Source organism: Camelina sativa, chromosome 8 (assembly GCF_000633955.1).
Source record: "Camelina sativa cultivar DH55 chromosome 8, Cs, whole genome shotgun sequence".
In the NCBI taxonomy this organism is placed as follows: Eukaryota; Viridiplantae; Streptophyta; class Magnoliopsida; order Brassicales; family Brassicaceae; genus Camelina; species Camelina sativa.
In genome coordinates, this window is record NC_025692.1 from 14,763,693 (window position 1) to 14,778,405 (window position 14,713).

Sequence of the window (14,713 nt, forward strand, 5' to 3'; positions counted from 1 at the left end):
AATCATTTGCAAAATATGAAAATAATAGGTTAGAAATTACTTATATATCAACTTATGGATTTAATCTTTAAAAATACAATAAATTGAATTATTTAACTTTAAGAATAAATAAAAATGTAACATGTAAAAGTAAAAAATTATCTTGTGGGTTACTAAAGTAATTTAAGTAAATACTAAATTAAATACTTCTGTCAAAAAATTGTTTTAAATAATTTTTGTTTTGAGTATCATGAGTTATATAGCAGGACAGATTTAGGTTGATATATATATAAATTAAAATATTATTAATTTTGTGTTTATCTTATTATTATTTTATTAACACCATCAATATATTAAAAAAAAAACTCCATCAATATTAGAATATTAAAAAGTTTAATTAAATTACGCTTATGTAAATCACAGATTAAATCCTAAAATTAACAATCTAATTTCAAACACTAAACAAAATCAACAAACAATTATAATTTAAAATTTAAAAGTTTTCGTTCAAGAAAAAATTGTTTCGCGGTGTACCGCAGGTGAAAATCTAGTTAAGTTACATAATCGAAACTTGATTATCGCTTGATCCTACGACATTGGAAATTTGTATGAAGAATCACTAAAAAAACGAAATTGCATTATTCATGGTAATATATATATATACTAGATTAAGACACATGCATAAATTAAGAGCACGGGTTGAAATTTCTTTTATTTATATTATAATTTTAGAATAAAATATAATTTATATGATTGTTTTTAAAAGTTTTTTTTGAATAAAACATTATGCAATTAAATCAAATGCTAAATATGATGGCTTGAAAAAAACATCTATTTTGTAAGTTTGATATTGTTAATTTTGTAATCTTATGTATGAGAAATTGTTATGTTTGTTGTTTGTTTTTATTTTAATTTTTGAACATGTTTGGTTAAAGTTTTTTAATATGACCCGTGCTTAGGTAAGATTTTATTTTCAACTGCACAATAAGATCTTGGAAATCACGATTAAATGTGATAAATTGCCAAGATTTTATTCTTTTTATGCCTAATAGTAAAAAAAATTATTTTGTAACAATACATAGAATATTAAAAATTTTATTTTGGAAATTGTATAAATCATTGGAATATTCGTTTTAAGAGGATTATTTGGGATATTCTTTACAGTATTCATTTAGTCCAAAGATTGACCAATTTAATCTATAAGCTTTTTTTGTAACCAACCTATATTTAATTTATAACATATTTTGTAACCAATTTATAAAAATTATATAATATACAAAAAAAGTTGTCTACTTCCGTTTTATCATATAAGGCATATATATTTTGTGGCCCGTGCTTTATTGAATAGTTTTTGTCATTCCCATTGATTCTCATGTGTAGATTAAAAAATTATAAGAGAAATGGATATATCAAAATAATGGAATGAAAACTGTTCAAATTTGTTTTATGAAAACAAAACCTCGGAGCATTGGAAACAGAAAAACGTTTTTCGCTAAGCATTTTGACAAATCGAAAATGTCAAAAGTAATAATAAAATACTTGTTATGTGAAAACGCAACAGAAAACGTGTTTGTAAGAGAAATCGAATCTGTCATACGGTTCTAATGGTTATTATATGAAAACTCAATCTGACTTTGCCATTCATGGCTATTTAAACTAAGTTTATTTTCCTCGATCTCCAAATACTCAACAGGTGCTACACCGGCGAAGACCTCCACAACGGCCACCGCGAAATCGGCCGCCTACGTAAAGTCCGCCAAGCCTGCCAAAACGTCCGCTAAAACGATCGCCAAGACCTCGATCACTACCAGAATAGCCAGGGGAGGAATCTCTCATCAGTAGAGCCGTCTTAACTACAAGTTCCTTTCCCAACATAATACTACCATTAAGTTCCAACGCCTTTTTTGCGTCTTCTTTTAGATCAATGTAAGCAAATCTGTCAAAAAGAAAAAATACAACATAGCTTATATATATAGTCAAAAGGTTTTAATTTATAAGTTGTCATAAACTTGAGGAGGAAGTAACAAAACCCTTTGACAGCACCGGTTACAATGCTTGTTGGAACAAAAACTCTTGTGATCTCTCCACAGTCACTGAAATGTTTACTTAATGCAGTCTTGATATCATCCTCCGGAAGCGAAGAGCCGAATCCTTCAACGTAAATCGTTTGAACACTGCCACACCACAAATGTCAGTGGTGATACGTCCGAGAGAGACCATTATCAGCACAAGAACATTTTTACGTAACAAATCTCGCAAACATCGAAAAATCAGTTCACCTGCTTTGTGAAGGAGTGGATGCATCTGTATTGCCACTACTAGCAGCCACTTCTTCAGAATCTTTATCTGTTGAATCTGAACTGCTTGCATCCTTGCTAGTAAGCGGAGCTTCCTTGATCTGTCGTAGAAGGTTTACATTTTTATAAACAAGTAATGAGAGAACCATTTGATATTATATATATATATATATAGATACAAAATAAATATAAAGCAAAAGACTAAGTAAAAATAACTGAAAACTGATTAATAACACTACGAAAGACGCCTAAATTTAATCAATACTCTCTCAAGAACAATAGTATTCTTTATTTAGAATCGGACCTTGTTCTCAGATTCTTTTTTTTGCTTCTTCAGTTTAATTACTTTGATTTCCAAATCATCTTCTTTCTCTCTCTTACCTAAAAGAACACAAGCGAAAGAAAAAAAACTAAAAATCAAGATTCACAAATCAATAATATACTGTACTTCAGAGGGAGTAGCCAGACATGATTACGGCCCCGTCCACATAATTTCTTGGTCCCTAGGCATATAATTTTTTCCATATAACTACATATACTGATATACCCAAGAACACATATTATATATGTAAGTGGGTTTAATACAATAAAATAACTTATTCCCTCAGCCAAAGCAGCACAAGTAAATAAGGAGAGAGCAACACAAAAAGAAACCTGATTTTCTTACCTTTGTTAAACGGCTTCATGGCCTTAACCAAAGCAGGATCAGCTTCAACCCTAAAAACATGAAAAAGCAAAACAAATTCCCAGTAGCTTTGTGAATAAACCAGAGCTATCAAGACTGATCGTAAGAAGAAGAACAAAAAGGACAAACTCTTATCGTTACAAATTAATTACTTTGGTGGCAGATTTCGTGCTAGACTTGCCCATGGAGAATGATGATTAAGGAGAAAAGCACAAAGCGACCTTAATTAGGTTTTCGAGAGAGAGAGAAAAAACCCAAATTGTATTTTTCACTTTTGGGGATTTTGGTCTTAAATTTTACTATTTTATACTAGGAAACTTGACCAAGAGTTACATAATTGTACTTTAGGTCTTTTTTTTTGGCTGACAATTGTACATATTTTAGGTCTTATATTGTATATTACTATGTTCGAACCCGCGGTATACCGCGGGTCAAATGTTTTATAATTTGTAAGTTATAATTTTTTATGTTTATTAGTCATAAGGTAGATTAGTTTGCAATTAATTAGTAACTATTTCAAACATCAAATTAAAAATAGTTATAATATGAGTATAACTTAAAAGTGTATTATATTGTTAATATAATTTAAATCTTTTAGCTAAATAGGATTATTATTTTTAAATTTTTTTTTATACATTAAAATGTGTAGTGTTTAAAAATTGTAATTAATATATAGTATGAAGTTTTGTTTGTGTATTTAGTTTGGAAGTATATTTTGGGATATTGTAACAATCAGTAGATTCACATTACTAATATTGTAATGGTACTTTGTGTAGACATATGATAATCATGTCCTAAATATTCAATTATTTAGGACAATTCATAAGTAATAATAATATAGACATGTGAACGAAAACAAAAGAAAGGAAAAGACCAAGCTTAAAAAAAAAAAAGACACTCGAGTTTTGTTGAGTTTTCTTTACGGACTATCTGTTTTGTTTTTTTTACCTTCTTCTTTTATTTTTATTTAAAAAGGAACAAACATTTTTTTTTTCTTTTATCGAAGAACGGAACCCAAAATCTCAGATCATGATTGTACAACAAATTCTCACCTTCTAGATCTCTATATTCGATTGCTTATTGATCTACTTACTCGAATTCAATCCGAGATGGTTGATTTCAATCTCCGATCTTGTTGCTTGGTAAGTTCTTGATTAAAAACTCTTTGTATTCGGTCTTCTCAATAATTGGATTATTTGATACTTCCAAACATATAATCGGAATTGTATCTCTTTCCCTTTCAACTATTGTTCAATTTGTAAGTGTAACTAAGTTCGAATTTACAATCTAAATTTTCGTCCAGAGGGTTATATCGATATATTCAATTCACTCTATTACAATCTGACCTTAAATTCGATTTTTAGGGTCTGTGTTTTGAAATTTTTTGTTATAAGATGAATTCAGATCTTAACCAATTTATCTCTTAGAGGTATTTCCTGAAGTTGGTAAAGTATAATGATTCAACACCAAAGCAAGATAAGTTCGAGTTTGATTTTGTTTATCCAAATTACAATATTCTTTAACCTTCCTCATACAATAATATATGTTCTTTCCATGTATACAACGATTCTGCATAAAGCTGGAGTTATAACATCAACAATTACAGACAAATAAAAGGAAACAGTGATGACGTCTTACTCGGTTAGTTACATTCCTCTCTGTTTTTGGCATTGTTTGTTAAATTAGTCTATGAATGAATGGTCATGTGAAAACAAATAACCAAAACAAAAGATTTTATCACCCCTAAAAAAATTAAAACACCATTGTTTTGTTTTAGTTGGTCTATGCTTATTTCAGATAACAGTATAATACGAAATATTAAGTATATTAAGTAAATTTCTTCAAATACGAAACAAACCAAACATCCCCAAAATGTTTAACTAATAGAAGACTGGAAAAACAAAATTCACACTTTCAATTTCAAAATTTAAAACAACAAACACCAAACCAGACCTTACTTCCATAGATTTTGAAAAATTTCCTTGAACACAACATTCATCGTTTGCTTTGTTGTCCCTCCATCTTTATCTAAGATAAGCACTTTCAAACTATTTTTCGATGTGACCCTAGAAAGGGCCACATATAATTGGCCATGAGAAAACACTGGTCGAGGTAGAAAAAGACCAACTTCTTCGAGTGATTGTCCTTGACTCTTGTTTATAGTCATCGCAAAAGCTACAGACAATGGAAATTGTCTTCTTCTCATCCGGAAAGGCAGTTTAGTATCAGTCAGTTTAATTAAATCCTTTGGAATTAACATTTTCTCTCCAACTCTTTCACCGGTAATAACGCAAGCTTCTAGGACATTAATTCCCATCTGAATAATCTGCAATCGTTTACCGTTGCATAAACCACCTTTAGGATCTATATTTCTCAGTAATATTACAGGATCACCAATCTTAAGACGAAGACTGTGATTTGGCAGCCCTGAGAGCTTTATACTATTTAAGAAGTCAGAACTGAAAACAGGGTTGTTTATTGATCCGCTGTCCTGAGGATCAATACTATCAGCAATTAAGTACACCATTTCTTCACCTGTATAGATATATGATCACGTTATTATTGTATTTAACTAAGATCGGAAAAACTAAAAATCCAGCTGATTTAAAAGTAGATACTAACCTTGGAGCTTCTCAAGCAGTCTTTCATTGATGGTGTTAACATCACTATTTGTTGGACATAAAATAGCTCTTGTTTGGAAAAACTTCGGATCTGTTTTTGTATGCAACTTTTCCAAATCACCATATATGGCCCTACTTATAGAATCAATAGAATCAACTACATCTATTATTAGCAATTCTTCTGGAATATCAATAAGAGCTTCCCCATCGTTTGTTTCGGGAATTTTCCCATCTCCAACAGCTAGAATCCAATCAGAAAACTCCTTTATATTCCTTGCTTCAATCTCTGTCATATTCTTTGACATAAGCCGCATATTCTTCGTCAAAGACAGAACCTTACAATGTTACCATAGATACAAAGAGTTCAATGAAGCTAGAACAATCTGAGCCCTACCAACACCATTTATTACAGGTAATACATGTCTGAAGTCGCCTCCAAATACAACTACATTTCCACCAAACAGCTTGTTGTCTGCATTTCTCATTATATCTGATAAACTTCTATCCAGATTCTCAAAACAATATCTGCTCATCATTAGTGCTTCGTCCCATATGATGAGAGACGCTTCTTTCAACATCTTAGCCAAATCTGAAGTAGGATTGATATTACAGGTTGTAAAATCATCAGGATTTATAGGGATACAAAACCTTGAGTGTGCAGTCCTTCCACCCTCTAACAGCAAAGAATCTATACCACTTAGGCAACATTTATAGCTATCAATCCCCTGTATCTAACAGCTGCAGAAAGAGTTTTCCACATAAAAGTCTTTCCTGTTCCACCAAAACCGTAAACAAAAAAGACTCCTCCACAGTCATTTAAAATAGCTACCATTATCTCATCATATATTTCCCTTTGCTCAGACGTCATCAACTCTATCCATTCATCATGTTTTTCTTTCAATTCATCACGATTGTAGTTCTTCTCCTCTGTTATATAACGGTTGGAATGATCTAAACCTATGCTGTTTGGCTTTGGCATTTCTTCAATTTCTTTCAGAGTTCCACCATTGCATAACAATATCTCTTCAATTTCTTGAAGCGTATAATTCTTCTTCTCCTCATCTGTTAAATTTAAATCTGCAATATCAAAAATATATGGAAATATAATTAGTTTCTTAGTTTTCGCAAACCGTACATACGGATGAGATTATCAAACAAAAATACAATACAAATAATTAGAAACCTGGATTATTGTATTTTTCTCTTTTCTTAGCTTCAATGTCTTCTGATAAAACATGCCATGTTTCTTCCCACACATGTAGTGGCCTTGATAAACAACAATCTAGAAGCATCATAGCAAAAAGATTCCGAAGTTGGTCTCCAAAAAACCAGAAGCTTGCTTCAATAATACTATCGATATAAGCTTGGTCGTCTTCTAAAATACCTCGAGCCCAACATGCTTTTTTGTATGTATCATACACAACACCTCTGTATGTCCTGATATCTTCATCAGTTTTGGGACCTCTAACGATTCCAAGAAGGATTCTCATATAATATTCCGCTTCCATTCTATGTGGAACATAATTGATCCTTCCAATAGCAAATCCCCTCTGCCTTACTTTCCATTGTTTATTTTTACCATCCCAAGTAAAGTATTTAGGAATTTCTGCATAAGTAAGCGTTCTAGCAAATGCATTAACCTTATTCAGATTTAGGTAGGCCATGAACATAGAATCGACATTAGCTCTTCTGTCAAGTACATCTTTGATCTTCTCCTTCTCTTTATAAAAAACTGGTTGCTTTCCTGGTGGATGAAATGGAAGTTTCATGACTGCTATACTTCTATACTGTATTGGAAACTTGAAAAGCCTCCACGCTGCTTCAGAAGCTGAAACATATCTACAAAAAAAGAAAAAAAAAAATTTTGTAAAGAAAACAAATACAAAAGAAAGGCAATTAGGAGTCTGTGATTCGAACCTGCAATCAAAGTATTCCTTTATTTCATCCTTTTTTGTTTTCTCACCATCTGTAACATTGTTACTCCCAGCTTCAGTCTCATTCGTATCCGTAGTTTTCTTTTTGGGTTCTAGAACAACTGCAACACGATCTTGCCCTTTGTTAATATACTTAAATAAGTACTTTATTGAACCGGATTGGTTGCACCACTCAACATTGATGTGAGCACGATATCGCAATGATAGGATACGATTGTAAGGAACAACATATCTGTTATCACACTTCAGTGGACCTTTCTCTACAAAATTAGAAGATGCTCGCCTTCTATAGATTGGATATCCGTCTTTACAAACTGAAGTTTCTTCAACATTCTCTTTTGGGTAAAACTTAGAACACTTTCCATCCACCATACACGGAGAATTTATATTAGCCACACCACAAGGTCCATGAATCATACAATCCTTAACAACGCTGTATAGTTCAGGATCTTCATCCTTATCTGGTATCTCAACTGAGATTATTTTGGTAATGTCATCAGCTGTTGGCAATTTACAGCTAGGATCCATGAATAACAAAATATGAGCATGAGGAAGTCCCCGCTTCTGGAATTCAACCGTGTACATAGCTGCATTTTATTAAAAAAATCATGAATTAGAACATGTATGTGAAAGATTGCGGTGAATAAACTGTCAATTAAAATTCTTACCAGCTATAGTCTTCCCTAGGAGATAGTCTTCCGTTAAATCTTTCATCAAAGAATCAAGTTTAATTTTGAAGATATGACACATAATGTCTGGTCTATCATCAGAATTAAGCTTCCGCTTTTTCAAATACCTTGTTACTTCTGGCCACTTAGGGTTACATGTAAATGTAATGAATAAGTCAGGAAAGTCGTACCGTTTACATGTAGCCATTGCATCATAATAACTATGCAACATATACCAAGGTCCACCAGTGAAAGAGGCTGGTATTCGAACTTCCTTTCCTTGCTCTTCCATGCTATTTGTTCCGGCCTCTACTGCAGCTTGAATTGATGCATAGTTATCACAACGGATAGTAGACTGATTATATTTGATATACGACAACCTGTTTGATTCTAAAGTCGTGTATGCATCAACCAAAAATTGTTGGAAAAGGCGCTTAGACCGAAGTAGAGTCTGAGCCTCGTTTTCTCTTTCTTGGATTCTGAAAGCAAACCACTGCCGCATTGAAATAAACTTTTTTTCTTCATCTTTCTGATTACCGTTTAAACACTTCTCAATTCCAACTCTGAAACCATCTTCACCATATGGAAAAATAAGAGGATACTGTAGTGCCAAGTAAGCAACATGAACTTCACTTATTCTTTGTAATCTGCCAGAGCTTTTTTCTTGTACAATAATATCACGTCCGGGCATCTCAGGGTGAAAATCACCTGGGATCAATGCAGCTACTTCTGATGATGTTGGCATAGAATAGGTTCTTCCATCTTTACCTACACGATCACTTACAATCCGCATGTGAAACTTCGCATTCTCATCAGCAGCAAACTTATCTTTAGCTTGCCTAAATGACTCAACATATGGATTAACTTCATCCAACAGACGAATAAGTTTTGCAATTAGTTCTTTTCGTATACTCTGTCTACCTTTCAGAATTCCGGACTGCTCTCCCTTGCTGTGCATAATAATAAAGTAACACACAATTAGTACAATAAATAAAATAGACAGTTTAAATCAAGGTTGATCATGTAGAATAAGAAAATTCGTTAGAGAGTATATTTATTAACAATAAGAACAATACCTCATTACAGATGATCTGTTTTCAATCTCATTATCTGTGTCAACGATATAGAGCTGGGAAAATTTAGCATAGTCACCATCTTCGGGTTTCAAACTACCAATTTTGTGAAAATTCTGGCTATGTAATTGAAATTGCTTAGGACCTTTACCCTTTTCAACTGAACGATCTACTTGACCACCAAGAGAAGTAAATGTAAATAGCATATTATAAGCCCTGATATTCTCACGAAAATGCCTGCTAAGCGCATCATCCTTACTAAGCAATTCCCTAATAAGTTCAGGTGCTTCTTTCAGAAGTGGTAGTTTAACGGTTCCTTGTAAGCAACATAATGAAAATTTCCGCTTTCTTGACCTTCTGCATTTGTTTATTCGCTCATCATACCACATCATTGCACCACAGTAAGAACACTTGAATGTTGGGTCACCATGGTCTACATACTTTTCATCTGACACTGTATTTCCATTAAGAAGATACATCTATTAGAAGACTGCTTCAGGAAATTATAAACATTCGATTTGTGTAAATGACTCACCTTTGGTAACTTTTGGTCTTGAACATTGACCCCTTGCATTTAATTCGGTGATTCTACTCATTTCGGGAGATCGAACTTTAAAACCTTTATGACGCCTATTATATGTACCACAAATCTTCTGAACATTAATCCTATTCCTTGTGCCAATAGAATGATCACTATCAGTTTATGAATGATCTGAATCATTCTCTTCTTGACTACTCACATCAAAGTGTTGTTCATTATCTGAGTGGTCATCTCCTGTAATATAATTGTAATTGATTTTACCCAAAAAAAAGGATAATTGTCATTAAAAAAATAAAAAAAAATTTCAACGATACCTCCTGTAGACGAAGCATCATCATTTTGATGAGAACAGACTTCCAGATTAGGAACCGATGTCTTTTTTTCCTTTATTCAAAGATTAATTTTGAATGTGCTATTTTATTATTCAGTTAAATATTCTTTCTAAATTAATAAGCTAAAACTGTTAAATTTGTGTCTATTAATGCAGAATGAATTGTCGCTCGAAGGTGTGGCTTCTGTCTTCTCCTACTATCTGGTATGTTTGTAATATCTTGTAAAATCTTACGTGAGCATTTCTTTAGCTTTCGCTCAAGAATCTTCCTTGTAGTTTTTTTGGTAGGAACAGTTTCTGTGAGTATAAATGCAGACTTCAAAATTTTAACTATATANTCTATTAGAAGACTGCTTCAGGAAATTATAAACATTCGATTTGTGTAAATGACTCACCTTTGGTAACTTTTGGTCTTGAACATTGACCCCTTGCATTTAATTCGGTGATTCTACTCATTTCGGGAGATCGAACTTTAAAACCTTTATGACGCCTATTATATGTACCACAAATCTTCTGAACATTAATCCTATTCCTTGTGCCAATAGAATGATCACTATCAGTTTATGAATGATCTGAATCATTCTCTTCTTGACTACTCACATCAAAGTGTTGTTCATTATCTGAGTGGTCATCTCCTGTAATATAATTGTAATTGATTTTACCCAAAAAAAAGGATAATTGTCATTAAAAAAATAAAAAAAAATTTCAACGATACCTCCTGTAGACGAAGCATCATCATTTTGATGAGAACAGACTTCCAGATTAGGAACCGATGTCTTTTTTTCCTTTATTCAAAGATTAATTTTGAATGTGCTATTTTATTATTCAGTTAAATATTCTTTCTAAATTAATAAGCTAAAACTGTTAAATTTGTGTCTATTAATGCAGAATGAATTGTCGCTCGAAGGTGTGGCTTCTGTCTTCTCCTACTATCTGGTATGTTTGTAATATCTTGTAAAATCTTACGTGAGCATTTCTTTAGCTTTCGCTCAAGAATCTTCCTTGTAGTTTTTTTGGTAGGAACAGTTTCTATGAGTATAAATGCAGACTTCAAAATTTTAACTATATATCTAATAAATAAACATAGGAACTGTAATTAAGTACAAAGACATACCTTGTTAAATAGCACTTTCAAGAGACAAAGTTTGTTGAGTTATAGTTGCTTTTGTTGGTCTTGGGTTAATATGAGCTGTGCACAATAGAGATACCAAACGTTATAGGAAAGGTTCTTTGTAGTGGGGTTTTTGTAAGGTTGTGGTACCAGTATTTTATCCGGTAATTTTGCTAATGTTTAAATGTGGGAAATCTTTTAGATTTTAAGTTGACTTTACATTTATATGTGTGAGATAACAATTTCGGTCCTCCTTGGGTGCAGGTACTATAAATTCTACATGGATTCTGACCGTAATCTTCGCCAACATAAAAAAGGTATGTAAACATACTCCTAATTTAAAGGACTAACTATTAAATTTCCATTATAATAGTTGAAATTTATCAAACAAATGGAAAATATGCTAATTTAAAATTTCAAATTTTACTTATGGTTTTAAATAAAACAAAAAACAATAACAATTTTAAGAATTTTCAGAAAAAAAAATATTTCAAACGTTAATAAATTTATATAAATATAGATTCTAAAAGGGATTTTTCGTTAATTTAAAAGTTTTGCTCAACAACCTCCATAAAAACTTCATCTTCTTCTGACAGTTCAAGTCCACTGTCATATGAAAAAAAAAGATGGTTAGCAGTCCAAATTTATATGTTGTCGATATATGATGATTAAATAACTACACAATCAAACCTGTAATTTTTCCTGTAGATTTCTGGGAATTCTTTATCAAAGAAGCATCTTGAAGAGGCAGAATCAGACATTAAGCAAATTTGAGCTACAACTGAAATAATTTAGAAATGATTAATAGTAAATACTTTGACAAATCTATAAGTAACATACACTTTTATTTTGGTAAGATACATAAAAGTTATACTCACCTTGGAATGAAGTGTATCTCCAGAAACGTAGAACGCAAAGGATTGACCCATTAACATGATTGATATCAGATACCCTTCTAGACCAATTCTTAACAAAGTCATCACACGTTTTTCCTATTGCAACACATTTGATAATCCTCCCACTAACAGAGTTTTAAGAACAAATATATACTTTGTCTGGTTAGGATATTACGGATTATACAAAACATAGAAGGATCTTTAAAAGGTTTAGTAACTTACATGGTATCTTTTAGTTTGAAAATGACCATATTTGCTTCAGATTCACATCCACTATTCTTGTCCATATAATGTATCTTTGCAATCGGAGTTACACTCATGAGAACTCCACATGCATCTACATAAAAACATGAATAAAACTTTTCAATATTCAGTAAATATATAAAAGGGATTAAACCTGATAATCGGAAACATACCAAACCCCTTTCTTATCAGCTTCTGTTGCATTCGCAATTTGTGTTGCTGAAGTAAACTCAAAGAACTGACTCGTCGATTTTGGACCAATGGGATTCATTGTTGTTTTAGGAATAAAAATGAGATGAAAGGGGTGAACTGAGTATGGATTCGACTTTGGAGTCACAACAACCTTGAAGAAGTCCAAAAGGTACCATTTACCTTCTTTGAGGTATCTCTTAAATTTCTCTTTATACTTGATCGGAGGTATTGAAGCATCAATTCTAGATCCCTGCGATAAAATAAAAATAAAAAGGAACTTAAAACAATTTCTAAACCAATGTAATTACATAAACTGTGAGATAAGGTATATAGAAGATCACGAAAACTAAAAAACAAAACAAAAGATAGCATACCTTCTCATCTGCGAGAATCATTTCAACAAAATTCTCTTTTGCTTTCCAAATACTCAGAATTTTGACAAAAATAGTCCACTTTGTCTTCCTTGATGAATCTAAAGTAATATCTTCGAAAAAGGACCGATGAGACATGGTTAGTTTTTTTCTGAAACTTTTGATATTGGAAACTTTACGCTTTCCCTGGGGCTTATAGTTTTCTCTCAAAACTTAACACTGGCTATCTATTTATATATACGTTGAGAGAATAATTTCTCAAAGTCATAGACATAAATAAATAACGACTGCCTCTTGTATTTTATAAATATATATAAAATATTTGAATTTTAATTTTATATCTATTTTCAAATTTGGTTTAAACTGGTTTTGATTGACAAATTGATAGCTATAAACTTTTTAAGTTACCAAGATGGTTGCAATTGGTTTACTTGTTTTGATTATCAACAAATCTACTTTTTACTATTTGATCTTCAGCTTTTTGTGTATTTTCAAATATTCAATATATATATATATAATTAGAATTTTGAGTTCTTAAAGTTGTTCAGCAATTGTAAAGGACGAAAATAAGGAATTCATCCTTTTATTATTATTGGGAAAATAAAAACAAATTATTCTGACCAGATTCATCACACTGGATCAATTCTTCGAAACTGGAAACTTAAAAAACTTGCACACAACTTTTAAATCCTTACCATATAAAAAAAACTCAACCCTTATTCTTTTTTCTTCAACGAAGCAGTCTTCAAATCTCCCATTGCTCACGGCTTCTTCTTCTTTGCCTCATTCACCATCTCTGCCTTCGTCAGCTTCTCCTGCTTAATCTGGACTACCTTGATGTTGTCCAGACACAGCTTCTTTGTAGTAGAGGAACTATCATTAGGGGAGTCTTTATCAGGACTTGAACGCTTTGACGATGGAGTCGTGAAGTCAGAGACTTCCTGACTGCTGGTCAAGCACAAGCTAGCCTAGAACAAATAAATATTATAAAAATATAAGTATTAACATTTGAATGCTATAAACGTTTTGTTAATTTCATCGAGTTGTAAAATGAAACCTGATATCCGGTGCTATCATCCGGAGGATTATCCCCACCGTTTGAATCATCATTAAGATCATCATCCGGTACACCATCATTAACCAGCACCCTTGAAACCTTGTAGATATCCAACTCATTCCACAGGTTTTCACTTTCAACACTCACAAGAAACTGGAATGTTTTTCCGACCAAATTATTGATATCATCTGGCAAGTTGTCAGGATCTTCCATCTATAATTATTAAACAGCAGGAATTTTAGATAGTTAACTTTGTAAAACTCGTTTATTAAGTCATTTCTATAGGATAATCATATGAAATACCTCATAAAATGGCCCATCAATGTGTGAGTTTGCTAAACAGCCTACAATCTCTGTGGCCATGCTATATAAGAGCATCAACTTCAACTCACCAGAATTATCCATAACGTTGACATGTAGTTTGTACCTACCACCATAACGTTCAAAGATGAATATGGAGATTATACACCTATAATTGGCACTAAATTGTTGAAATATTTGTATGTGTATACCTTGCAAAAACATTAGTAACATGTCCTCGACACCCATCACACCAGAACTGGGGTTTCTTTGCCGTTGAGACAGAACCATTGGTGATTGCGTTGATAGGTGTAACCTTCTTGTTACACCTTTTGCACGAGATATAGTACCAAGCCCAATCACAATCTATGGCATAAATAGTACATATCAATTTGACCTTTCCTTCCTACACAT

The 14,713-nt window shown here is 32.2% G+C and overlaps 1 protein-coding gene and 1 long non-coding RNA gene across 2 annotated transcripts in view; one reads left to right on the forward strand and one right to left on the reverse strand.

Annotated features, from left to right (window-relative positions):
* On the reverse strand, nucleotides 1,666-2,425 carry LOC104709540 (nucleolin 1-like). The gene is made up of 3 exons (XM_019228749.1): nucleotides 2,259-2,425; nucleotides 2,010-2,153; nucleotides 1,666-1,915 (listed from the first exon to the last, which is right to left on the reverse strand). The coding sequence occupies exons 1-3, from the start codon at nucleotides 2,423-2,425 to the stop codon at nucleotides 1,666-1,668; spliced, it is 561 nt and encodes a 186-aa protein (XP_019084294.1).
* Nucleotides 11,017-14,713, forward strand: part of LOC104707186 — a 6,343-nt gene continuing 2,646 nt past the window's right edge. Inside the window, exons 1-3 of the long non-coding RNA XR_002033113.1 lie at nucleotides 11,017-11,065; nucleotides 11,505-11,557; nucleotides 12,662-12,740. This is a non-coding gene — a long non-coding RNA (uncharacterized LOC104707186). The remainder of the gene's footprint in view (nucleotides 11,066-11,504; nucleotides 11,558-12,661; nucleotides 12,741-14,713) is intronic.